At 34.9% G+C, this 23717-nt stretch overlaps 1 protein-coding gene across 1 annotated transcript in view; it reads left to right on the top strand.

Annotated features, from left to right (window-relative positions):
• Uba6 (ubiquitin like modifier activating enzyme 6) overlaps positions 1–18762 on the top strand; it is a 90922-nt gene extending 72160 nt beyond the window's left edge. The window contains exons 25-34 of the mRNA XM_021262289.2: positions 2221–2272; positions 2363–2426; positions 3613–3682; positions 4335–4406; positions 6888–7005; positions 11525–11718; positions 12301–12428; positions 13323–13410; positions 14259–14353; positions 16969–18762. Coding sequence (XP_021117948.2) covers positions 2221–2272; positions 2363–2426; positions 3613–3682; positions 4335–4406; positions 6888–7005; positions 11525–11718; positions 12301–12428; positions 13323–13410; positions 14259–14353; positions 16969–17104 — 1017 coding nt within the window. The 3' untranslated portion in view covers positions 17105–18762. The remainder of the gene's footprint in view (positions 1–2220; positions 2273–2362; positions 2427–3612; positions 3683–4334; positions 4407–6887; positions 7006–11524; positions 11719–12300; positions 12429–13322; positions 13411–14258; positions 14354–16968) is intronic.
• Positions 18763–23717: the final 4955 nt, after the last annotated feature.

The raw sequence follows: 23717 nt of genomic DNA, 5'->3' as shown, positions 1-23717 counted from the left end.
CAGGAGGGATGGTGACCGGGAAGCCCCTTCCTCTGGACCAGGAGCAGTGGGACGCCGGCTCAGAAGCCCCTACCTCTGGGTCGGGAACAGTGGGACTCAGTACCTTGGTCTGGTGGTCTGGTGTCCTCTGCGCCTTGGTAATGTCGAATCAGGTGGCTGCCTGTCTGCAGTGGGGTGATTCGGTGTCTTCCGCGTGACTCAGGACCTCAGTAGGGCGTGCACAGACCTGCCTGTCTGCAGTGGGCTGATTCAGCGTCTTCCTCCATCCATTTTCCTCCAAAGGACATGATTTAGTTCTTCATAATGGCAGAACAATACTCCATTGTGGATATGTAGCATGATTTCTTCATCTGTTCTTCTATTGACTGGCAGCTGGACTGATTCTATATATTGCAACTGTGAATAATGCTTCATTAAACATGCATATGTAGATGTCTGTCTTGTCTGATGACTTCATTACTTTTGAGTTTATACCTAGCAATGGTATAGCTAAATCATGTGGTAGTTCTAGTTTTAGTTTTTAGAGGAACCTCCATATTATTTTATGTAGTGACTGTACTAAATTACATTCCCACCAATAGTGGAATACTGGTTCCTTTTTCTCCACATCCTCTGAGCATTTATTATAGCTACTATCTTTATAATAATAGCCATTCTGACTGGGGTAAGGTGGAATCAGTACAGTTTTTTCATTTCCCTGATGATTAAAGATTTTGAGCATCTTTTCATATTTACTGTTCATCTGTACTTCTTTTGAGAAGTATCTAGAGTCAGCCATGGTGGCACACTCCTGTAATCTCAACATTTGAGAAGCTGAGGCAAGAGAATTGCCATGAGTTCAAGGCCAGTCTGTGCTACATAGCGAGTTCAAGGCCAGCTTGAACTGTATAACGAGACCCTGTCTCAAAAAAAAGAAGAGAGAGAAGTATCTGCTTTGATCATTTACCTGTTTGTTGATTGGATTACTTGTTCTTTTATTGTTGGTTTTCATTTAGTTCTTTGTATAATTTTGATATTAATCCTCTGTAGATGAATAGCTAATAAAGATATTCTCTCATTCTGTAGGTTGTTTCTCTTCATTCTGTTGGTTGTTTCCTTTACTGTGCAGAAGCTTTTTTAATTTGATGTAATTCCATTTGTTAATTCCTGCTTTTATTTCCTAGGCTGTTGAGTCATAGTCAGGAAATCATTGCCTGTTTCAGTATCTTGAAGTGTTTTGTGTTTTATCTGTGTTTTCTTCAGTAGATTCATGTTTTAAAGTCTTTGATCCATTTTGAGTTGGTTTTTGTACTGAGATAGATGAAATTTTCATCTTCCACATCTGGACGTCCAGTTTTCCCCACACCATTTGCTGAAGAGGCTATTATTTTCTCCAGCATATGCTCTTGGCACCTTTGTTGAGGTTGTAGATGTGTGGGCTTATTTCTGGGCCCTCTATTCTGTTCCCTCATCTACATGTCTTTTTGTGTCATATCTTTCTGTTACTATAAATTTTTAGTATATTTTCAAATAAGATATTGTGATGATGCCTCCAGTGTTGCTCTTTTTGCTTCAGATTAATTTTGCAATTTGGGTATGTCATGCTTAAATGAATTTTAGGATTGTTTTTCCTAGTTCTGTAAAGACTGTTATTGGTGTTTTAATGGGTATCACTAAATTGGTAGTGTGGCCATTTTAACCATATTCTCACAATCCATGAACAGAGGTAAGTATTCGTTGTATCTTCACTTTCTAATTTTCACTGAATTGGTCATTCACTTCCTTGGTTAGGTTTATTGGTAGGCTTTGTGTTTGTTTGGATTTTATTGAGGCTATTATGAATGGGCTTGTTTTCCTGATATCTTTCTCATTGAATTCTCATGGCTGAATGGAAAAGTTCCCCATTTTTATATTTTGTATCCTCCTACTGTGTTGTCTGTTTAGTTTGAAGTCTTTTGGTAGAGTCTGCAGACTCAGAAATACTATGTTGAAATGCTGTGTTGAGTCAGAGTGGTGAGAACAAACGCCTGCTCCTTGACCCTGACTCATGAGGAAAAGCTCATGTGTTTGGATTTATGAAGCATATGTTTATATTTACAACACATAAAAAATTTTTACTTTTAATTTTAGAAAATGTTTTTGCTCAGATAATATTAAATAATTCATTTTGTTTTTCAGTCATTTCATTCATTTTTCATTCATTCATTCATTTCATTTTTACTTCATTTTATTTTTCTTTAGGCGCTTCAGCTTCTTCACTGTTTTCCTCTGGACACACGATTAAAAGATGGCAGTAAGTATAAGCAAGTGTTAAGAAGTTTTTATCTTAATTTCTTACTGATGTATATGTATATATGTTGAGACTAATATAGTTTTTCATTAGGTTTGTTTTGGCAATCACCAAAGAGGCCACCGTCTCCATTAAAATTTGACTTAAATGAGCCTTTGTGAGTATAAATATAAATTTTTTAACTGTACATTGCAGAGTTTTTAATGTTAAATGATTATACCCCTGTTATTCAGAGAGTTCAGTCACAATCTTTGTTGCTACACAAATGTAAATGCATTTATTTACATGGTAGATAATTTCATTATTTATGGTATCTATTCTACGGTAAAGCCAAAATCAATTCTTTGACTTTGTCCACAAAAAAGTAAAATGACAGTAAACATTTTGTATTTAATAAAGCTAAGGATCTTTAGTTATGTGGAGGAAGGAGTTATTACTGAGTATCTCCCTAAGTGATCTCAAATGCTTTCAAAGGAGCTGGTCTCTGCAGAAATACCTACATGCACGCATTAGATTTATATTCAGGGGCATATATTTTAAACACTTAACCTAGCCAGGAATGGTGGCGCATGCCTGCAATTCTAGCACTCAGGAGGCAAGGCAGGAAGACTGCAAGTTTGGGCCCACCCTGGGCAGCTTTAGTGAGACCGGGTCTCAAAAACTGAAAAAAGTGGCCAGAGATATAGAGAAGACCCAGAGATCAATTCGTGGTACCATGAAAACAAAATACACTTAACTTGCCTTCACTAATCTTCCTTTCAGCAAATAGCTCTTTGGTTAATTTTCTCAAAAGGTGCTTGTTTTAGTCTGCCAGTCACCTTATCCTGAACTGCTTCTCCTATAAGGCGTAAGCTTTTTATGTTTATAAACTCATTTCTTTGTCTGTTGTAAACAAACTCATTTGAACCTAATATACACTCTTTAGCATATAATATTTTCTTGTAAATTAAAGTGAATTTTCTTCCACTAGTCCAATGGTGGCAAACCTGTGGCACACATGCTGCAGCCAGCTGTTCGTTGTCATTGAAAGCTCTAAAAGTTTCGCCATCACTGCACTAGTCTAATTTTTATGCTCCAATCACTTCTTGCCTCAAAGTAGTTGTGATGACTACCTGAATATTACTAGTGTTTTTAAGGCTAAACATCTGACATTTTCCCTTCTATAGCTTCTGTAATGTTTTGGTCTAGATTAGAATTTCGTTGTCTTTTAAAAATTAATCCTGTAACAAAAAAAATCTGTGGTGATTTTTCCTCAATTATAATTTTAAAAGCTGAATTTGCTAAGGAATTAAATACCTTCAAAGACTGCATTCAAACTTGGCTTTATATTTTAATTTCAAAAGGCACCTCAGTTTCCTTCAGAGTGCTGCAAAACTTTATGCTGCAGTATACTGCATTCCATTTGTAGAAAAGGTAAGATATTCTTCAAACTGTAGCCATTGATGCACAACTGGTTTAGAATTAGTTAATTGAATCAAAATGTGTTTTAATGATATGTCATTCTATGTACTGTAAATTTTTAATTTTGTTGTCTTATTGCCCATTCTAATTCAACAGAATATAAACATTCATTGCACTATTAAGCAGAAGTTGGATTTTTCTTTCTGAATTAAGTAATGAGACAGCTATATTTTAATGCAGTCGTCCTTTATTTTTAAAATATTTATAACCTGTTTATCAGATCCAGCTATCCTAGTTATTCTAAAAAAGCCACAATGAGCCATTTCATAGCAACTTAAAAATATTCCTAGACATTATCATTATGAAATCTAAAAATGCTTCATGTGTCGACCTTTCTCCCTTATCAGCATACTCATACTCTTAACACACCATTGTTACTGATAACAGATGAAGGGTTAAGTATAGTTTTGAGAGATTTCAGGTTTGTTTTGCTAATTATGGCTGTTACTTTTATAGAAATAAAGGCAAATGGAATAGTCAGAATATTCAGATGACAGATATTCACATAGTTTGGAATGACTAAGGACCTTTTACAGGATGTCTAGCTTTAGAATTCAGAATTAGAACAATATGCTTGTTGATTAAATTACTTTCTTTAAAATAGGACTTAACAGTAGATGGCCTCATGAATATTCTTTCAAAAGTAAAGATTCAGGAATTTAAGCCATCCAATAAGGTAAGTTTAGAAATTCATTTATGTAATGGTTACTGAACTTCTGCTTGTGTCAGGTTTCATTGTCAACCTGGAGAATTCCACAGTGAGCAAAGTACTTGTCTTGTGGAGATTATATTCCAGTGGGATGGAGAAGGATGATTTTTTTTTAAAATGCCAATAAATATATAACATTGAAATGAAGACATAAGTGCTAAGAAAGTTAAAATAAGGAAAAGAATGTTGGCTCTGATATCATTTTATACAAGATGAAAAGGGAAAGCCTCTGATAATGTTAAAATCTGAACAGAAACTGGAAGGAAGTGAGGGATGAGTCATGCTAATATCTGATGAGGGAGCAGTCCAGAAGAAACAAGTACAGAGAAAGGGGCAGTGAAAGCCTGTTCAGACCTGGACTTTCCTAGGGGAGAGAGTGGGAAGCAGTGAGATTTGAGAGGTGGTTGAGTTGTGAAAACTATTTTGTGTTTTACTGTGAAATAAGCAAATGAAGGATTTTAAGCAGAGGAGTAACACAATATGACTTGTGTTTTAAAGGAGGACTCTGGCTTTTAAGAGTATGGGACACAGAGAAAGCAGGAAAAGCAACTAGGAATTTACTACAATAATATAGGCAACACATGAGTGGTTGGAATGAAGTAGTAGATAATGGGAATGTGACAAGAAAGGATTGGAGTCTCTATACTTTCCAATAGTACTCAGTGAATTTCTAACAGATTGAAATTGGAATGTGAGAAGAGAAAAAAAGGTTATTTTCTTAGTTGAAATAGAAGCAGGCTTAGTAGCTCAGAGTGAAGGAGACAAGAAGGTAAGGAAATTAGAGCAGAACAAAGAAAGTATGAAATAATTGCTGAGAAGGATAGAAAAGTCACTTGAAAGATACAGCAAAATTGCGATATGGCACAGAGGATCCACTTAATAGTAATAAACAATATATTCCACTAAATAAAGCTGTGGCTTCAGCCACATTTAGTTTCTTGGGTGGGATTGTAGTGCAAGATCAGGGGAAAATTGGATATAACGTAGCTAGGATTGGGATCTTGCCCAGCAGATATTTTGGAAAGAAAAGAGATGCAGATTATTCATAAAGAAAAACTGTAGGCAGTGTAGATATGAAAGTTTAAAAACATTAAGTACTTTTCTTTTTCACAAGTAAAGTATGTGCTTCTCTTTTATGCACTTTAAAAATCATCCACGGCACAACTTTTTCTTACTCTTATCCTTTAGTTATACCAGAAAAGGTGAAATAAGGACTGCCTCCTTACAAGATTCAAGGAAGAAGGGTGTGTGCAGTCTTCCATTTTACATTTTTATTTTAGGGAAAAACAAGTCTTATAAGCAGTTGATTTCACACAAATAGACAGTTTGATGAATGAAGTGTTCATGACATGTAGCCTATAAAGAATAAATATAGAATAAGCATAGGCAGAAGTCTCATATAAAGAAGATTCCCAACCCATCTTTCAATTGACAAAACTAGACTAGAAGCCAAGGAAACATGCTTCAGTAACTTTATTGAGCATTACTGCTCTTGCTTCAATATGTTTTCTGGCTTGGATTGCTTCTTGTGTCAAAGTTCAGTGGTACTAAAACTTCCTGAGCAATTTAGCTATTGTTTTAATATGAATTATGGTGTTTTTAAACAATTCCCTAAAGCAGCTCACACTGAAGCTAACATTTCTAGTCACAGACTCTACAGCTAGGAATCAGTTGGACATGAAGTAATGATAAAGCTGGTTTTTTGATGCACAATATTGACTTTACTGCTTTCATGAGTTATCCAATGAGTAATTTCTAAGGATAAATTATTTGTGATATGTACACCCTCAGTAATGTTACATTTATATATGAAAGAAGACATTCTTTTAGATGGAATTTCTTGCCAAAAATCCGTATTTAAGGGTTCTTTTCTTTTCTTTTTTTTTTTTTGGTACCCGGGATTGAACTAGGGTCTTTGTGCTTGCATAGCAGGCGGTGAAGCCACTGAGCTAAATCCCTGGCCCTTAAGGGTTATTTTCTGAAGATTTCTTCAATTTCTTTTACTACATAAAATAGCTCTGTGCTATTACAGTGGTATGATTTAAGATAAAGTAGATTTGTTAGAATGAAATTTTTTAATATGAACTTCATTTTATTGTGAAATTTTAAGAAATCTGTATAAACTGTTCAAAAAATACTTTTAACATGTAATATAAAAGTGATTTATTTTAGACATCGTGGAAATCTCAGTGAACAAGGTAAAGAGCCCTGTTCTTAATAGAGTTTACATGCCAATGTGAGATGGCAGATAATAAACAAATACATAAATAATATTGCTTATTAAGGAAGATGTAAAATACATTGGATTGTAATGATTATAATCTGATTAAAATATATATGGAGGAAATATTTTCTCTTTATGATCTATTTGATAAAACACATAAATAGTAACCAAAGTTAAATGTGGGATGTGGTAATGTTAATAAATATATACACATATATTTAAAGGTGGTTCAAACAGATGAAACTGCACGGAAACCAGATCATGTTCCTGTTAGCAGTGAAGATGAGAGGAATGCTGCTTTCCAACTAGAAAAAGCTATTTCATCTAATGAAGCTACCAAAAGTAAGGGAAACTCTTTATTAAACTGTTTTGAATTAGATGGACTTTCATTTTCACTAAACTCCATACTGAACAGTCTGTGGGACTATATGCCAGTAATAATATAAGTTGATGCCATGATAACATGAAAGTTACTGTTCATCTTGGTGAATAAATTCATCATTTTCCCCACCATGACTCTACCTTCAAATATTGAAATTGAATTCTCCAAATCACATAACTGCTCTGTTACAGCAGTTCTGACTGTTTTAGTCCTGCAGATAGTGAGCAGCTCTGAAAACACAAGCAAATACCTCCTGTTTTTGAGGAATTATAATTTCAGGTGAATGGGGTCTTTGTGGAGACTAATCTTGAGACAGATTCATTTAAATCACTTCAGGATAAACAATCATACAGAACTCTTCTTAGGTTCTTATTGTCTATAATTATTGATAGAATGCAAACTCATCTAAATACACCCCTGCTTAGTGATCTTAAATATCAAAATATAGTAAAATTGAACTTTCAGCTTTTAAAAAAACAGCTATTTTTTCACCATCTTTTGTTACATAAATCAGTGGTTTCCAGTCTTTTGGGATTTTATGCATGATCCAGTAAAATTTCAGGGAAAATAATTTTAGAATAATAAACATTGGATTGATTTTGGAAATGACTGATCTAGAAATCTTTCAAATAGATACGTTTTGAATAAGAGCAGATGTTGATTTTTTTTTATTATAAACCACTTGGCAGCAGTTATATGGTCCATGCTTTTTCATTTTGGTATTTACTGGAAGGGTTTATTTTTTGTTTTTGTTTTTTTTCCCCATTAAGTTTACTGGTACCTTTTCGGTATAAAATACAGTTACATTCATCATTGGGATCTTCTACCATTACATGAGTATCTTGGTTCTTTTTTTTCCCCCTTCCCCTGCCCTCCCTTCACCCCCTCCACCCTTCCCTATTTGCAAAGACTTTGTTTCCATTTTTTTCCTTTTCTCATATTTTTTCTTTTCCCTTTTTTCTTTTTCCCTACCCCTCCCTCTTCCCCTGCATGTTTAGACCTTTTCTTCCTGTTACACAATATCAAGTATACATTTTTAAAATTATAATATCAAGATCTAGGAGACATTACCACAGATTTTACAGAATTTAAAAGGATATAGAAAGCATATTTCAGAAATCTTTTTTGAAATAAATTCGACAACTTCTAAGAAATACCGTGGAAGACACATGAATTAAACTAACTCTGGAGGAAATATAAAACTTGAATAGGACCTATTAAAGTATATTCCTAGGTTGAAACCCTACCTATACGACAACAGCAGGCTCATAATACATTTTAACTGATAAATTATATCAAACAATTAAAGCAGAAAAAAGAAAGAACACGTCTCCCCTCATTTTAGGAACTCAACATTGTGCTAATCCTAAAACTGAATAAAGATAATAGAAGAAGAAAGTATGAACATGGATAGAAATTTGTTTAACAAAACAAGCTATTAAAAGTCAGATCTGGCAGGATGTAGAAAGTGGTTTTGTTATAGGGATGTCAGTGTTGGTTCAGCATTGGAAGATCCACCCCCAAAAGTCATCATTTTAACAGAGGAAAGGAAAAAGCCATATAATCCTGTCACTAGTTGGAGAAAAAGTATTGGACTAAATTCTACAGCTGGTCATGGTAAAAGCTATCAGGAGACTAGAAGTAGAACAGAAACTTCTCAACAGATTAAAGACAGGTACTCCATACTTCCAGCGAGAACACCTTATATGAATGAAGAAGATACAATGCTTTCTCCTTAAGGTGGGGAACAAGAGCAGATATGTTTACTCTTTATCTGTCCACTAAACGTTGAAACCTAGGCCCCACCAAAATAGTCTGACAACAAAATGACACAATTAGGATAGGATTGGCAAGGTAGAAGTAAAATCTTTATATGTAGATGAAATGATCATCTACAGAGAAAATACTAAGAAATCTCTAGGAGCCCCTAGAATTGTATTTGAATTTAGCAGGATTAGAAAACACAAGGTCTATATAAAAATTCAGGTCTGTGTATACTTGGCTATAAAGGAAGAATTATATATTGAAATTTAACGTTATGTGGGAATACAAAAGACCTAGAAAAGTTAAAAAAAAACCAAAAACAAAAACAGTGTTGGAAGACATTTAGTACCTAATTTTAAGACTTCTTCTAAAGCTATAGTAATCAAGGCAGTGTTGGTGTAAGGAAAGACATATAGATCGATCATTGGAATAAAACAGAGAATCTAGAAGTAGAACCACACATATATGGTCCACTGAGTTTTGAAAGATTATTTAACATTAGCTTTTTATAGAATATAAACTCAATTGAAGAGCCGAGGAAGAGTTGGTGTTTTCAGCAAACGGCACTAGAACACCTGGTATCCATATATAAAAAATTAACCTCAACCCTTTTTTTCCATACATGAAAATAACTTGAAGGGATCTATGAACCTAAATATGAAAGCCTAAAAGTATAAAACTTTAAGAAGAAATTATAAGGGAAAATGTTTATGAATTCAGGGTAGGCAAGAACTACCTAGGATACAAAAGACATGATGTATAAAAGAAAAAAATTGATAAATGAGATCCCATCAAAATTTAGAACTTTAAATGACATCATTAAAATGAAAAGTAGTCCTTAAACAGACCATATTTACAATGCATATAACTTATGACCAGAATATATAAAGAATTCTTAGAGCTCATTAATAGACAACCCAATTAAAATGTAGACATAAGAAGATGATAAATAGCCAGTATAGCACAAGGAAAGGTTGTGCAACTCTAGAATCAGAAAAATACTAATCAGTACAATAACAAGATTGAATTATACACTCATTAGGGAGATGAAGTCAAAAGTTTTAAAAGCCTTGTCATGACTTTTTGTTTTTGTTGGATTCTCCCCCTTTGCATTTAATTTGTCATGCCCAATGGATTCATTCTGCTGGGTTTCCTGGGGTTGTGATCCTCATTGTCTTTTCCTAGGGTATTGTCTAAAATTTTTTGGAGTGCCGGTTTGATATTCATGAAGTTCCTGAGGTGCTCTTTATCATGAAAGTATCTTATTTCTCCATCAATTTTGAAAGATAGTTTTGCAGGGTACATCAATCTGGGTTGGAGGCTGTTTTCCTTTAGGGCTTGAAATACATCACTCCATGCTCTTCTTGCCTCGAGAGTTTGCATTGAGAAGTCTGCTGTGATTCTGATGGGCTTTCCTTTGTATGTGATTTGTTTCTTTTCTCTCACTGCTTGTAGAATTTTGTTCTTCTGTTGGATTTCTGGAATCCTAACTATTATGTGCTTATGTGTAGATTTTTTTTGATTTAGGCTAGCTGGAGTCCTATATGCCTCAGTTATCTGTATGTCAAGTTCTTTTCCCCTCCTTGGGAAGTTTTATGCCATCACTTCTGTGAACGGTTTTTTTTTATGTCATCTGCACTCTCTCCTCTTTCTTCATTGACTCCAATCAGTCTTACGTTCTTCTTTGCATCGTCTAGCAGCTGCTGGATTGATTTCTCATGTTCCTTTACAATTTTAAAGCAGTTTTTCTTTTCCTGGTCACTAATTGCAACCTTTTCTTCTATATCTGAAATTCTACCCTCAGATTGGTTCATTCTGCTGCGCAGACTTTCAATGGAGTTTTTAATCTCCTGGAAATCTGTTTGCATCTATTCTATGGATTCCATTTCTTTCTTACGTTGGGATTCCATCATGTTCCTCAGCTCCTCTATTTTTTTATCTGTGTCCTCTCTAGATTTATTAATCATGTCTTGCACCATGAACAAAATCTTTGCTGTTATCTGAGTAATTATTTCTGATTTCATTTTTCCCAGATCCTCTTTTGTTGCCAGTTCAGAGAGTCCAGGTGGCTGAGTATTCGATTGTTCCATCTCATTTCCCTTTGGGGTTGCTGTAGGTGATCCAGAAGTCTGTTTTTGAGGCTTGTTTATGTGTCTTCTCATTTCCAGGTCGGGGGAAGTGTTCTTCTGGCACCCATGCGGCTCAGCTTCTCTGCCCTAGGAGCTTGGGATGGTGGTGGGGGAGCTTCCTTCTGGGTGCTGGGACTGCCTCAGCTTCTCTGCCCTAGGAGCTTGGGATGGCGGCGGGGGAGCTTCCTTCCAGGTGCTGGGACCGCCTCAGCTTCTCTCAAGGCGATGCTCTGTACCACACAGAAGACACCTCCCAACTTGGGGTGACCTAGAACAGCAATTATCTCCAGGGTCTGCCCCCGCCAGCCCTCCTGGGCCACCGCCAGCTCTATTTCAATTTTGACTCCTGTGCAGGTGCACATGCATCTCCAGGGTTTATTTTTAATAGTAAAACTTCTATAATTTGTTGGTATTAAAACCATCATTTGCATATCATTCTATAATTTCAGTTGCCTGGATTTTCAGAAAAATTTTCAGTTGTTTAAAAACATAAAGGGAATCTTTGAAAGTAGTGAAGCAACATTGCTTTTTATCTAGCAGAACCTTTACCTAACTAGAGAATTTTGTTCTTCTGGTTGCAATTCAGGTGACCTTCAGATGGCAGTGCTTTCATTTGAGAAAGATGATGACAGTAATGGACACATAGATTTCATCACAGCTGCATCCAATCTCCGTGCCAGAATGTATAACATTGAACCAGCCGACCGTTTCAAAACCAAGCGCATAGCTGGTAAAATTATACCTGCCATTGCAACATCCACTGCTGCAGTTTCTGGTTTGGTAAGCTTATTCTTTGAATTAAAATGTTCCTTTTTCACTGCCTGTTTCCTGTGTTCCCCATCATACCAACCCCAACTAATCCCTTAGAGATAGAGGATCGTATAATTTTAAATGTCAAGGTACTTCTGAAAATACAGTAATTTATTTTGAGGTTTTATGTGCATAAACATTTTAACATAAAAGTTTAGTTAATAGATTATAACTTTATAGGTAGTAATCAGTCATCTTTGTATCTCTATATAAAGTAAGTACTCTTTTTCTTGAATGAATTAAAAAAAAAGAATTGCCTTAAACTTTTAAGTAATTCAGAATTAAGTTTTGGCTTTTGCTTTCAGAGTAGCAAGATTACATTTACAGTTTTTAAGTAATTATTTACTTTGTATAGAACAGATTGAAAGTTTGAAAGTAAAATATTAAAAATACAGAGACCTATAAAAGAAATATGTATTACTCTAATCTTATAACTACTTTTACTGTTTCAGAAAAATACTTGAAAAGAACTTTAGAAAACTGAAAAGATCCAATTAATGTCTAGAATTATTTTAGGCTATTTATGTAATCAGATGATTTGCTTTTACCTAGGTCGCCTTGGAGATGATCAAAATAACTGGTGGCTTTCCATTTGAAGCATACAAAAATTGTTTCCTTAACTTAGCCATTCCAATTATAGTATTTACAGAGACATCTGAAGTCAGAAAAACTGAAATCAGGTGTGTACATAGCTCTGTTTCTCTTGTATAATGAGAATGAGATCAATGTTTCACCTTTTAAAAGGGATAAATATTGGTGTTGCCTCTCCTTTTCTTCTGTATGTGTAAATTCTTGTCATCAGTTCGAAAGTATGTCAAACCCCATCTTCATGGAGCATTTCTGGCTAAACTAGCTAAAGAACTCTTACAGCATTTGATCTTCCACACAATTTAGCATTATACTGCATAGGCTCATCTGGATCTAGATAGAACCCAATGAGTTAGAAGGCACAGTGGTGTCTGACTGTGGATTATGGTATTTAGGATCTAATTCTACAAGCCTCAGACAAAGGAAAATAACTCCTGGGGCTCTATTTTATACTTTTCAGGTTGGCAGCAACCAAAAACTCGTGGAAAGAAATTATGTGGCAGGAAAATAGGAAAAAAATCAGGCGTTTATACATTACTTATGTGAGTGCAAAAGAGAATAATTCGTAGTAGGGGAAATATGGCACTGTATTTCAAATTTGCAAATATATTTGCACACATCTTAAATTACATTTATGCCAGATAATCATTCTGACATTGGTTATAATACCCAGTAATTGGAACAACCCAGATATCCAGTAATAGTAGACTATATCATCCACACAGTGAATGCCTCAAGCAAGCTATTTACAAAGAGAAGACAGCAGAACGCTATGACAACTGATTTGTAAGGAGTCACTGACAGGATCATGAATGCGAGATCAAAGTTGTTAGGTGCTATGGAGAAATAGTCTGTAGAATATTTTATAATTTGTATATTCCTTTTTTCACAAATTTCCAACTCAAATAATGAGCTATAGGCAGTTGTTTTATTCTTACTAGAGGGAAGAAAAATTAAATATTTTCCTGAATGTTTTTCTACAACAGAAATGGAATATCATTTACAATTTGGGACAGATGGACTATACATGGAAAAGAAGATTTTACCCTCTTGGATTTTATAAATGCAGTCAAGGTGAGATACTTTTATTCATTTGGCTTGTTACTGGCTTTGAATGTGGTTTCTGTTTATAGTAGTTGCTCCTTATTTTCGAGGGTTGCATTCTAAGACCCATAGAAGATGCCTGAAACTGCAAATAGCCCTGAGCCGGTATCTCGGAGTTTTCTCCTCTTCATACATACCTATGATAAAGCTTAATTGTAAGTAAGCACATTAAGAGATTAACAGTGATCATAATATAAAAGAGAAGTTGTAACAGTATACTGTAATAAAATCTTTCTGAGAATACCTTTTGTAGAGTAGATCTTAGCAACCTTAGCATGATTTCTTTCCCCAAGAAGTTGAGAATCATCATCTTTTCACTTTAAAAAAACACTTTACAGCTATTTTTTAGCATGTCTGAATTGCCAGTGTTCAAAATTCTTGAATTTTGGAGTCATTGCTATGTAGGGGTTATTTGAACACTGCAGCAGTCAGTCTGATAACAAGACAATTCCAGCATGACTAGTGAGAGGCAGTGTGTACAGCATGGATGTGCTGAACTGGGGGTCATTCACATCCCAGGTGGATCAGAAGGAACAGCTTGAGATTTCATTCCACTACTCAGAATGGCATACAATTTAAAACTTTGGAATTGTTTATTTCTGGAATTTTCCGTTTAATATTTTCAGACTGTGACTACAGAAATTGAAAGCATGGATAAAGAGGGACTACTATAGTTTTTACCCATAACTTTATTGGAAGTAATAAGTATTATTTAGCACTAATTTGTTTTCTTTTCACTGACCATAAAGCATTTTCACCTAAGTATTTTATGTTTGGATGAGGATTTGATTTTTTCTCTTTTGGATATTCATTTTTAGGAAAAGTACGGAATTGAGCCAACAATGGTAGTTCAGGGAGTTAAAATGCTTTATGTTCCTGTAATGCCTGGTCACGCAAAAAGGTTGAAGTTAACGTAAGTAATTTCAGCTGTTAATATGCAAAAGAATCAAAACATAAGTAGATGCACACTAGAAAATTAAATATAGAGGTATTGAAATTCAGGAAAAAGCATTACTGCTGTGTAATAACTTTACTAAGATAGTAAATCTGCCAGAAGAGAAGAGGAAGAGAGAGAAGGCCAGCGGCTGGCTTTTTAAGGAGTATCTCAAGATTACAATACTCTTGTGAATTTACAGTCAGCTCTTCATGTAACAGGCTTAGAAACTTGAGTCAATACACTAAATAAAAGCAGCCCCACCTCTTAAGTGCCATAACAGGGCTTATGAGAATGCAGTGTAAAACCAAGTGCTAGAGAGTTATGCATTTATTCAGGAGATTCTTGCTCGAGATGCCTCCTGTGCAGGTGCTATCATAAGCATTAGGATACAGTGAAGAGCAAGCCAGAGCCCCCCACTGGTGGAGGGATCTGCATAGTAACCAGACTGGATCAGAGATGGCAAGTGCTGTAGAGAGGGTAAAGAAGAGTGAAAGAGGGGGATGCAGGCATGGTGGTCCTGAGCTGTTACACTTAGAAATGCAGATACTCGCTCTGCCTATCACATCCTCATACAGTAAAATGGCAGTGAGCAGAGAAAGAAAGGAAGAAAGGGAGCCAGAGAAAGCCGTCTTTATAGTGTTCTGAGATCCCAGATGACCTAACTTTCCCTTCACAGTATCCCGGCATGCTGGCCTCCTTATTAACATTGCCTTGAAAAGTGACCCCAGTCAGCGTCCAGCACAGGATCTTTGCTCTAGTTGTTCCGTCTGCTTGTAATTCCTTCTGAGATGGCGACCATGTTAATTTAGCTCTTGCTTTGCACTTCCTGTAAAGGCCTTTCTGAACTGTATTTAATACTGCAGTCTCTCACCACCTAGCACGCCCTCTTTGTTCTTCTTTTTCTTTTCGTGGCACTGATCACTGAATTATATGGCTACCAGATATTCTTCTTTAAATATTTCTTTTATTATCTTTGCCCAATTAGAATATAAGTTTCACAAAGGCAGGAATCTTTATTTGGTCTGGTCATTTTATCACACTTGGCAGTTTTAAAATTATGTTAATCTTGATTATCTTTACCTTAAAAATGTATTAGCGAAAGCATTAATTTGCCTTATATTGTTTTTCATTAGGATTCATGAGTATCTTTGGGATAAATTAAGTAGTATTTGGAATTCTTTAGTTGTGAGCTACCTAGTTGAAAGTGGAATATATAGTCATAAAATGTATTGATCAGTGGATTTTAACATTTGCTTCAAATAAGAAAAATGTTTTTGAGAGTTAGCCAATATTTGATGCCTCCAGCATGATATATTTTGTGAATGATATTTATAATTTTATTACACTGTTAATTTAGCAGGTATTTATTGAGTACCTATTAAGTGGCCGGACACCTTACATAGTCAGTGATGTTGCAGTTCAGAACATGAGCTAGCTTAGCAGTGGATTTTCATGCTTGCACAGCTACTTGTTCTGTCACAGTACCGTCCAAATTTCCTGTCTACAGATACGAACAATTGTGTTCAAAGCTGTTTAGCGTTAAAATAATTGGCATATACAACAGTGTAATGGAATGGAAGAAGTATAAATGGTACTCCTGTTAATATTTTGACATTACACATAGTCCTGCTGTTAGGAGTTCACAGTCTACTAAGGGAAATTAATGTTAATCATTAATTAAATGTAATTGACTCATTATAATAAAGACTTTTATAGTGCACCATGGGCACTACTAACTCAAACCTGTAGTTCTGAGTAGATTTCATTTACTCTAGCTTTGAAGAAAGGATATTCTTCCTTGCAAAAGCAACAGTTTATACAAACATGTAGCTTAAAAAGGAGCATGCATGGGTGGTTGGAAAGTGAGATATTTTGTAATCACCTTAAAGGTTAATGTGATGTCAGTGAAGAGTGGAAAGAATGAAAAGTTATGTATGCAACAAAGTATCTTCATAAAATGGAAAGGGCCATTATACAGGACTTTTTAAATTACATAGTTCAGAGCCTAGCATGAGGTTGGTACTTACTATATGATCCACCACATCAGATACTAGAATGATACCAAACATTTTAAGAAAATTGTAACAGCAGCTATGTAGGGAGAATGGAGACTAGAGACAGCTTGCATTTTAAGATTTTTTTTATCTAGCTTGCTATTTTACTCTTTCCAAAGAAATGGTAGAGAACTTATGATCCCTCTAAACTTTATATTCCTGTATAGAAAAGAATTGAATTTTCAAAGTCATTGCTGACATTTTGAGTCTGAGAAAATAGTCATTACTTTTTATCATTACCAGCAGTGATCTAGATTGATTCACTCTTAAATAAATGAGTGTCTTGAATTCAGAACTTTTAAATAAAAATGCATATATAAAAGCAGATGGACTTGATTTTAAAGTAGAATATAGATACAAGTCCAGATGTTCTGGATAGCATTTTAAAAATCATTCTTTCGGACTGGGGATTTAGCTTAGTGGTTCTGCCACCTGCCTCACAAGCACAAGGTCCCGAGTTCGATCCCCGGTACAAAAAAAAAATCATTCTTTCATGTGACAGAATTATCAATGTATCATTCTTGCTTTTTTTCTTAGGATGCATAAACTTGTGAAACCTTCTACTGAAAAAAAGTATGTGGATCTTACTGTGTCATTTGCCCCAGACACTGATGGAGATGAAGATTTACCAGGACCTCCAGTGAGATACTTCTTCAGTCATGACATCGATTAATAGAGGTGACCTTAAAGTTACTCCACAATTACATGGATTTATAAAAAGCTTAAAAAAAAATCAGCTCGTAATACTGTGGATTTCTCTTTGAAGAAGCCTTAATTTAAGGAAAACATCAGTAAGAAACTACATTGAATAATTAGAAGACCTTTTGGAACATAATATAAACTTGTCTGATGCTTCACACATGGCTGTGATAACAAGCAACTTTTAATTGGAATACCATTTTGTAATACAACAAATTTGTGTCTTAAGCTCTCTGGAAGAAAATGAAACAAAGTATTTGTCTATGGCAAAAAGAAAAATATAAAGAAATTGAAAGTAGTGAATGCAGCTATCCAAAAAAGTTAATCTCACTTTATAAATTTCTTTTTGTTTGGTATTTGAGACCCATTTTTCAATACAAAGGCTGTTCAGCACCTTGTGTCTCTTATGTGATTAGGCTTCAAAATTTTAATACCATTGGAAGAGGAGAGACAATAGTGGTAGATGAAGAGTAAAGATTTTAAATTGTGTAGTTATACTTTACTGTCCTATTACCTCTTCTAATTTAAAGTGTTTATTATATCCCCATCTCCCCCGAATCAGGATTTTTTTTATATCATCAGTGTTGTAAGTCATGAGCAAATCAGATGACATATGTTGACTTAAACTGTATTATATATGTATTATATGGACTTGGACAACCCTCGTAGAAAATCCAAGAATGTGAACAGAAATGTGGCTAATCATTTGAACTTTAAATATGCCTTCTGGTGTGGGTATTTTATTTATTTGGAACTCTAAGCAATTGTGATCATGCGTAAGACTAGAAAGTTTTGTAAAGGGAGTATCCTCAGAAGTAGATGAAAACTAAAAATTAAAAATATCACTAGTAAAGTCTTGATTTTTTTTCTTCTAGCAATCTAATGTTAAGAAAAAATATGTTTACTTTAAAGGGAAATATATTGTTTTATTCCTCATTCCCAGAAAGGGGATTAAAAAGGATAAAAAAAATATTTTTTAGGTCTTTATTGAGAGAAACTTTCTGTTTTCTAATAGAAACTATTGCAGATAAAAGTGCTTTCATTAAAACTATGTGAAGTACTCAACACTGAACTCAATGAGAGCAGCAAGGGATCCCTTTACTCCTAAGGCTGACTTGCTTTCAGAAGCATTTGGCATTTCATAACCTCAGGAAGTCTTTTCCCTCTAGCTCCTTTCTGCTCTCCTGTCCAAACCATTCCTAGGTACTTTGATATTAAAAAATGGATGCACTCTCATTTGATAGCTCTTTATACTCTGTAATTACTTTCCTTTTCCACTTAAAAATAGTTTATTTTTTTTTTCAACCACGGGTTTTGTTTCCTTTTTTTGTGAAGGTATCATCCATTTAGGAAAATGTATTTGGAAGTGGAGAGTCAATTTGAATAACTGAAAGATAACCTTCTCATTGAGAGATAGGGGAAAGTGAACAGTAGGAGTTTTAAGAAAATAGCTTTCTTGGAAATAAATTAATTTTTGATCCCCATATCCTACCCTCTTCCTTTGTATATATTCCAATATTAAAAATTAACATTACCTAAAATTGAATCCAGGAATATCAAGGCTCTGTGTCTTCAAATCGTAGAAGATAAAAATAAAAAATAATTTTGTATTAAGAAGCCATTTTCCACTTTCACTTTGTACTGTGCTCTTTGACAGTAACTCATATTTTTTAGGTAAACATTCAGCAGTCCTCAAGTATTACCTCATGCTTGCTTATATTTTAGCTAAGTGTCCACATCTTTTTGGAAGTAAATTTAGATCCAGACTATCAATTCATATTTATAGGAATCAGTGCTTTAGCAGATATAAATAGATGATTAAGGATTAAGTTCATTTTGTGATTAAACCTGCAACCATTTTTTCCATAGTAATGATTACTGCTGTCCTTTCTTCTAGTTAGTTCTACTAAGCTCGAAAGCCAAGGTGAAGTTAATGACAATTTTTCTCATTGTTTTGTTTGTTTCTGTACCATGGAATTAGTGTTGGAGGTTGACATACTAGGTGCAAAAATTTGTCTCAGTTCCACTTTTCCATTTTTACTTTAAATTTAAAAATAAATGAAGAAATTTGAGAATATCTATAGAACATATTTATAGTTGGCTCCAGAGATTCTGATTCTGGCACTTATTTTGTGAGTAATGTTGCTTTGATATTTCCTAATTTTCATGGTTTGGATTTGTGGAGATAGAGCATTCATTTGTTATGGGGGAACATTACTTCACAATGCCTTTGGCACCTTGAAATTCTGTTGAAACAGCTGGGCAGGGGTGGGCAGTGTAGCCTAGTGCTAGCGTATGTGCATAGCACACATGAGGCACTGGGTTCAGTCCCCAGGACAGTCATTCAATTAAGTCAGCAAAAACAGGGAAAAACAGTTGTTATGTGAAACTTCATCTGGTAAATTCCACTCTGCTGGTTGGGTATTTCTAAAATTCATTCCTTTGAGAGTTCAGAGCAGTTAAGTCCTTCATAAATCATCCCAAAGGTAGAACTTGTAGAATAGTATCTTTATTTTTATATGTTATCTTTGATAGTTCATTTTGGTAATGAGAGTATCAGAGCTTTAAAAAAATTCAGGTTTTTTTGAATCCACAATTTATAATTAGTAAAATGAACAGAGAAAATAAGTTGTTCTCTTGAAATCTGGATGGAAAATTTCTCTTTACCTAATTTTCTCAACTACAATGAATATCACAAATTTATTGTGACTAAATGCATCTAGTTTAGTGTGCAGTTACTGGATGTGGTTGTAGCTATTTTACTTGAACAGATTCAATAACAGAAATCAGGAACTTCAGATCTTGGGGATCAGAGTAAATATCAGTAAGTAGTTTGTGTTCCCTTTTCTCTTTCCATGTCTTTAAAAGCTTTGATTTTTTTAAATTGATGAGACATATATTCAAAAAATATAAATGCAAGAGAATGCATAAAATACAAATGCACAATTTAAGGAATGATTTTAAAGAGACTATATACATAACCAGTCTTCACAGTAATAAAACATGGAGAGCAGCTAACAAGTTCTCTATAGTTCCTTCCCCTCCCAACAGCTTCCTCATACAGCCTTTGGTGATGACCACTGCTCCACCTTTGGGATTACTATGTCCTTGTTCTTACAGTATGACCTATGTATGTGAACCTGAACTCTGCAGTTTATTTCTACTTGTTTCTGAACTTTATGTAAAGCAATCTGCCTTTCTTGGTGGCTTCTTTCATCAACATGCGGGTTCATCAACATTGATTGTAGCTATTTGTCATCATTGCTGTATAATTCAACTTTGCATTAATATACCATAGTTTACTTATTCTGTTGATTGTGGACAATTGGGAAGTTTTAAGTTTGAGACAATAAATTTCTACCATAAAACACTAGGAGTAGAATTACTTGGTTATGGATTGCTTACTTTTTCATGTCCTAAATTTTATTAAGTAACTACAGAAATTTTCCTAGATTTCAGACTCTTATGGTTAATGCTGATGTTAACAGGTTTTTTTGTTTTGTTTTTGTTTTTGCTAATCTGGTACATGTGCAGTTGTATCTAATTGAAATTTTATTCTGAACTTTCCTATTTACCAGTAAAGTTGAGCACTTTTTCATAAATTTATTGGCCACTTTGACCTTGGTTTTTGTAAAATGTCTTGTCAATTTGTTACACATTTTTTTGTTGTGTTGGCAATCTTTTTCTTTGATTTATAAAAGATGTTTGTAAGTTTTTGAAAAAAATCACTTCCCGTATATGTGATGATCATGAAGATATCCTTCTCTATTGTCTCAGAGAAATTTGGTTTTGTTTTTTATACTTGTTTTTAATTCACACGGAATTTTGTGTGTGATAGATAATGCTTCTCCACAATTTACTGAAAAGTCTGTTCTGTTTTTTTCTGCAGTGCCACTGAATGACATAGGAATATATCCATATAAATCTTTTTCTCAGTGTTTGGTTCCTTTTCTTTTCTATCCCTGTGCTAGTATGTCTTTATTACCATAGCTGAAAGGTATTTTTTATAACAAGCAAAGCAATTCCTCTCAGCTCACCATTTTGTGCCTTGGTTATTCTTAACCTTTTTGTATTTTCAGTTCTCAAATTTCTAATAGTAAATATGCAAACTTGTCAGCCTCACAGTTTCCTAACCACATTTTAATCTTTTGTTTAGTTCTGTGTCTAATAACTCTAAAGTCTAAAATCCTCCTGTGTTTGTTTTTATTTTTCTTTTGTTCTTTCTAGTCCTTATTCTTCTGTTACGCACCTGTGTGTCTCATTATGTTTACTCACTTGTCAGTATTTAAAAACCTACTGAAATAATTTGATGCCCAGGATGATATTTTCATCCTCCACATTTTCTCATTTGCTTCTTCCAGGTACCTTGATACTAGTAACTCAGGATAATTTTGAGATTTTCTGGACCTTCAAAGCCGAGTTAGATTCTTCTAGTGCTTACTTCTTATTTCCTTTAAAGTTCAGCCCTTCAGGTTCCAAAGTGTAAGTTGGGGTTACCTGAATCTTCACCTCTTGCTGATCCTAGACAATGTTTTTTAATCCTTAGCCCCTTAGCTCTGCACCTTTTCTCAGTAGCTTGTTACAGGTCTTATCGGTAAAGATCCCAGGAGGCAGTGGTCACAACCTAAAGGTTTACCATTCTGACTTCACCTTCTCACACATATTAGTAATTTGATTTTTGATTTTTTTGAGGCAGAGTCTCCCTTTATAGTTCAGGCTAGCCCTGAATTCACTGTGTAGCCCAGGCTGGCCTTGAATTCACGGCTATGCTCCTGCCTCAGCCTATCTGTGTGCCACGACGCCCGGCCAGTATTAGTAATTTGTAATTTGTTTGCTAACATCAGTTCTCTGATGCTTTCCCCTGAATTTTAAAAATATGTTTTATCCAACTTTTCCAAAGTTGTCTAGCTAGAATGTTAATCCAAATGACCTAGCCCACATTATTTCCTATTGATGATATATAAAATAAACATGATTTCTTCATACTGTTTTTGTATCCGGAAACTCAAACTCTAGTCATTTTGTAAATTATTTATTTTAGATTTTCTGTATAACTATATAATTTAGTTTTATTGATCCTTACTATTTTATGTTTGATTTTCATTCATTTCATTTCTGCTCTTAAAATATTATCTACATTTTTCCATTTTTATTTTTTCTTGGTTTCTATCTTCCTGAGATAGGTTACCTCGTTCATTTTCAACTCATCTTTTCTAACATAGGCACTATTGTTATAGAATTAAATTTATAGTCTAGACATAGTTCACAAGTTTTTATATTAATATTGTTAATATTTGTGTTAGTTTTCTATTGCTGTAACAATACCTGAGAAAATCAACCTAAAGGAAGAAAGATCTATTTTGGCTCAGTTTCAGAGATTTCCGTCCACAGTCAGCTGGACTGTGCTGAGGCAGAACATCATGGAAGGGAACACTTGAAACAAAGCTGTTTGCCTCATGGTGCCCAGGAAGTAGACAGGGACTGGGGACAAAATATACCCTTCAAAGCCACACCCCTAGTGACCTGTGTCCTCCAACTAGGGCTCACTTCCTTAAGTTTGCACTGCTTTCCAGTAGCCCGTGAAGTTATGAATCCACAAATGGGTTAATCTATTCCTGGGGTGGAACCTTCATGATTCTCTCACCTCGTAAAAGCCCTGCCTCTGATAACTGATGCTTTCAATACATGAGCTTTGGAAGACATTTATGTTCCAAACCATACCAATATTTAATTAAACTAGTTTTGAATTTTCATGAGCATTTCCTCTTCTACTCTTTGGTTGGCTCTTTTAGGAGAGTATGGAGAGTTAGCTGGGTGTGGCGGCACATGCCTGTGATCCCAGCACACAGGAGGAGAGTGTGGGATGTGATTAAAAAATATGGTGAATGTGGGCTGGGGATTTAGCTCAGTGGTTCTGCTGCCTGCCTCAAAAGCACAAGGTACCAAGTTTGATCCCTGGTACAAAAAAAAATATATATATATATGATGAATGTTTGAATTTAGAAGTTTATTATAATAAAAGACACTTTACTGTTACTCTCAAGATACTCCCTTTTGCTTTAAGCACACTTTTCTGTGGTTCTTGCCACTTTCTGAAGCAGTTCTGGAAGTCTTCAGTTGTCTTTCACTGAATGTTACGGCTGCTTCAGTGACTTGAATTGCTTCAAAACTTCTACCTTTCATCATCATTTTGACTTTGAGGAAGAGCCAGCAGTCACAGCCAGATCCAGTGAATAAGGTGGTTGAGGATACACTAATATTTTGTGAGCCTGTGTTATGGTTTGGGTCAAAATGTTCCCCCAAAGCCTCATGTGGTCATAGGATTGATCTAGAGTGTGTGAAGCTGGAATTGATTCATGGTGCAATGCTAGGTTAGAGGGCACTAGGATTAAGGGTGTGAGTGCTACCCACCCTAAGTAGTCTGAATAACTCAGTGGTTTTGCTGCCTGCTGCGCAAGTGCAAGGACCTGAGTTCGATCTCCGGTACCAAAAAAAAAAAGATGGAAGAGGCAGAGAGACACTGTTAACTTCCCTCTCTCGTTACCTTTGCTGCCTTGTGCGCACCATATTTTTCTTCTATGATGCTT

The sequence above is a fragment of the Heterocephalus glaber genome, unplaced genomic scaffold (assembly GCF_053883595.1).
Source record: "Heterocephalus glaber isolate CG9 unplaced genomic scaffold, H.glaber_assembly_v1.0 deba00001509, whole genome shotgun sequence".
NCBI lineage: Eukaryota > Metazoa > Chordata > Mammalia > Rodentia > Bathyergidae > Heterocephalus > Heterocephalus glaber.
Note: the sequence above shows the minus strand (reverse complement) of the source record. Positions and strands in the feature narration are given on the sequence as shown.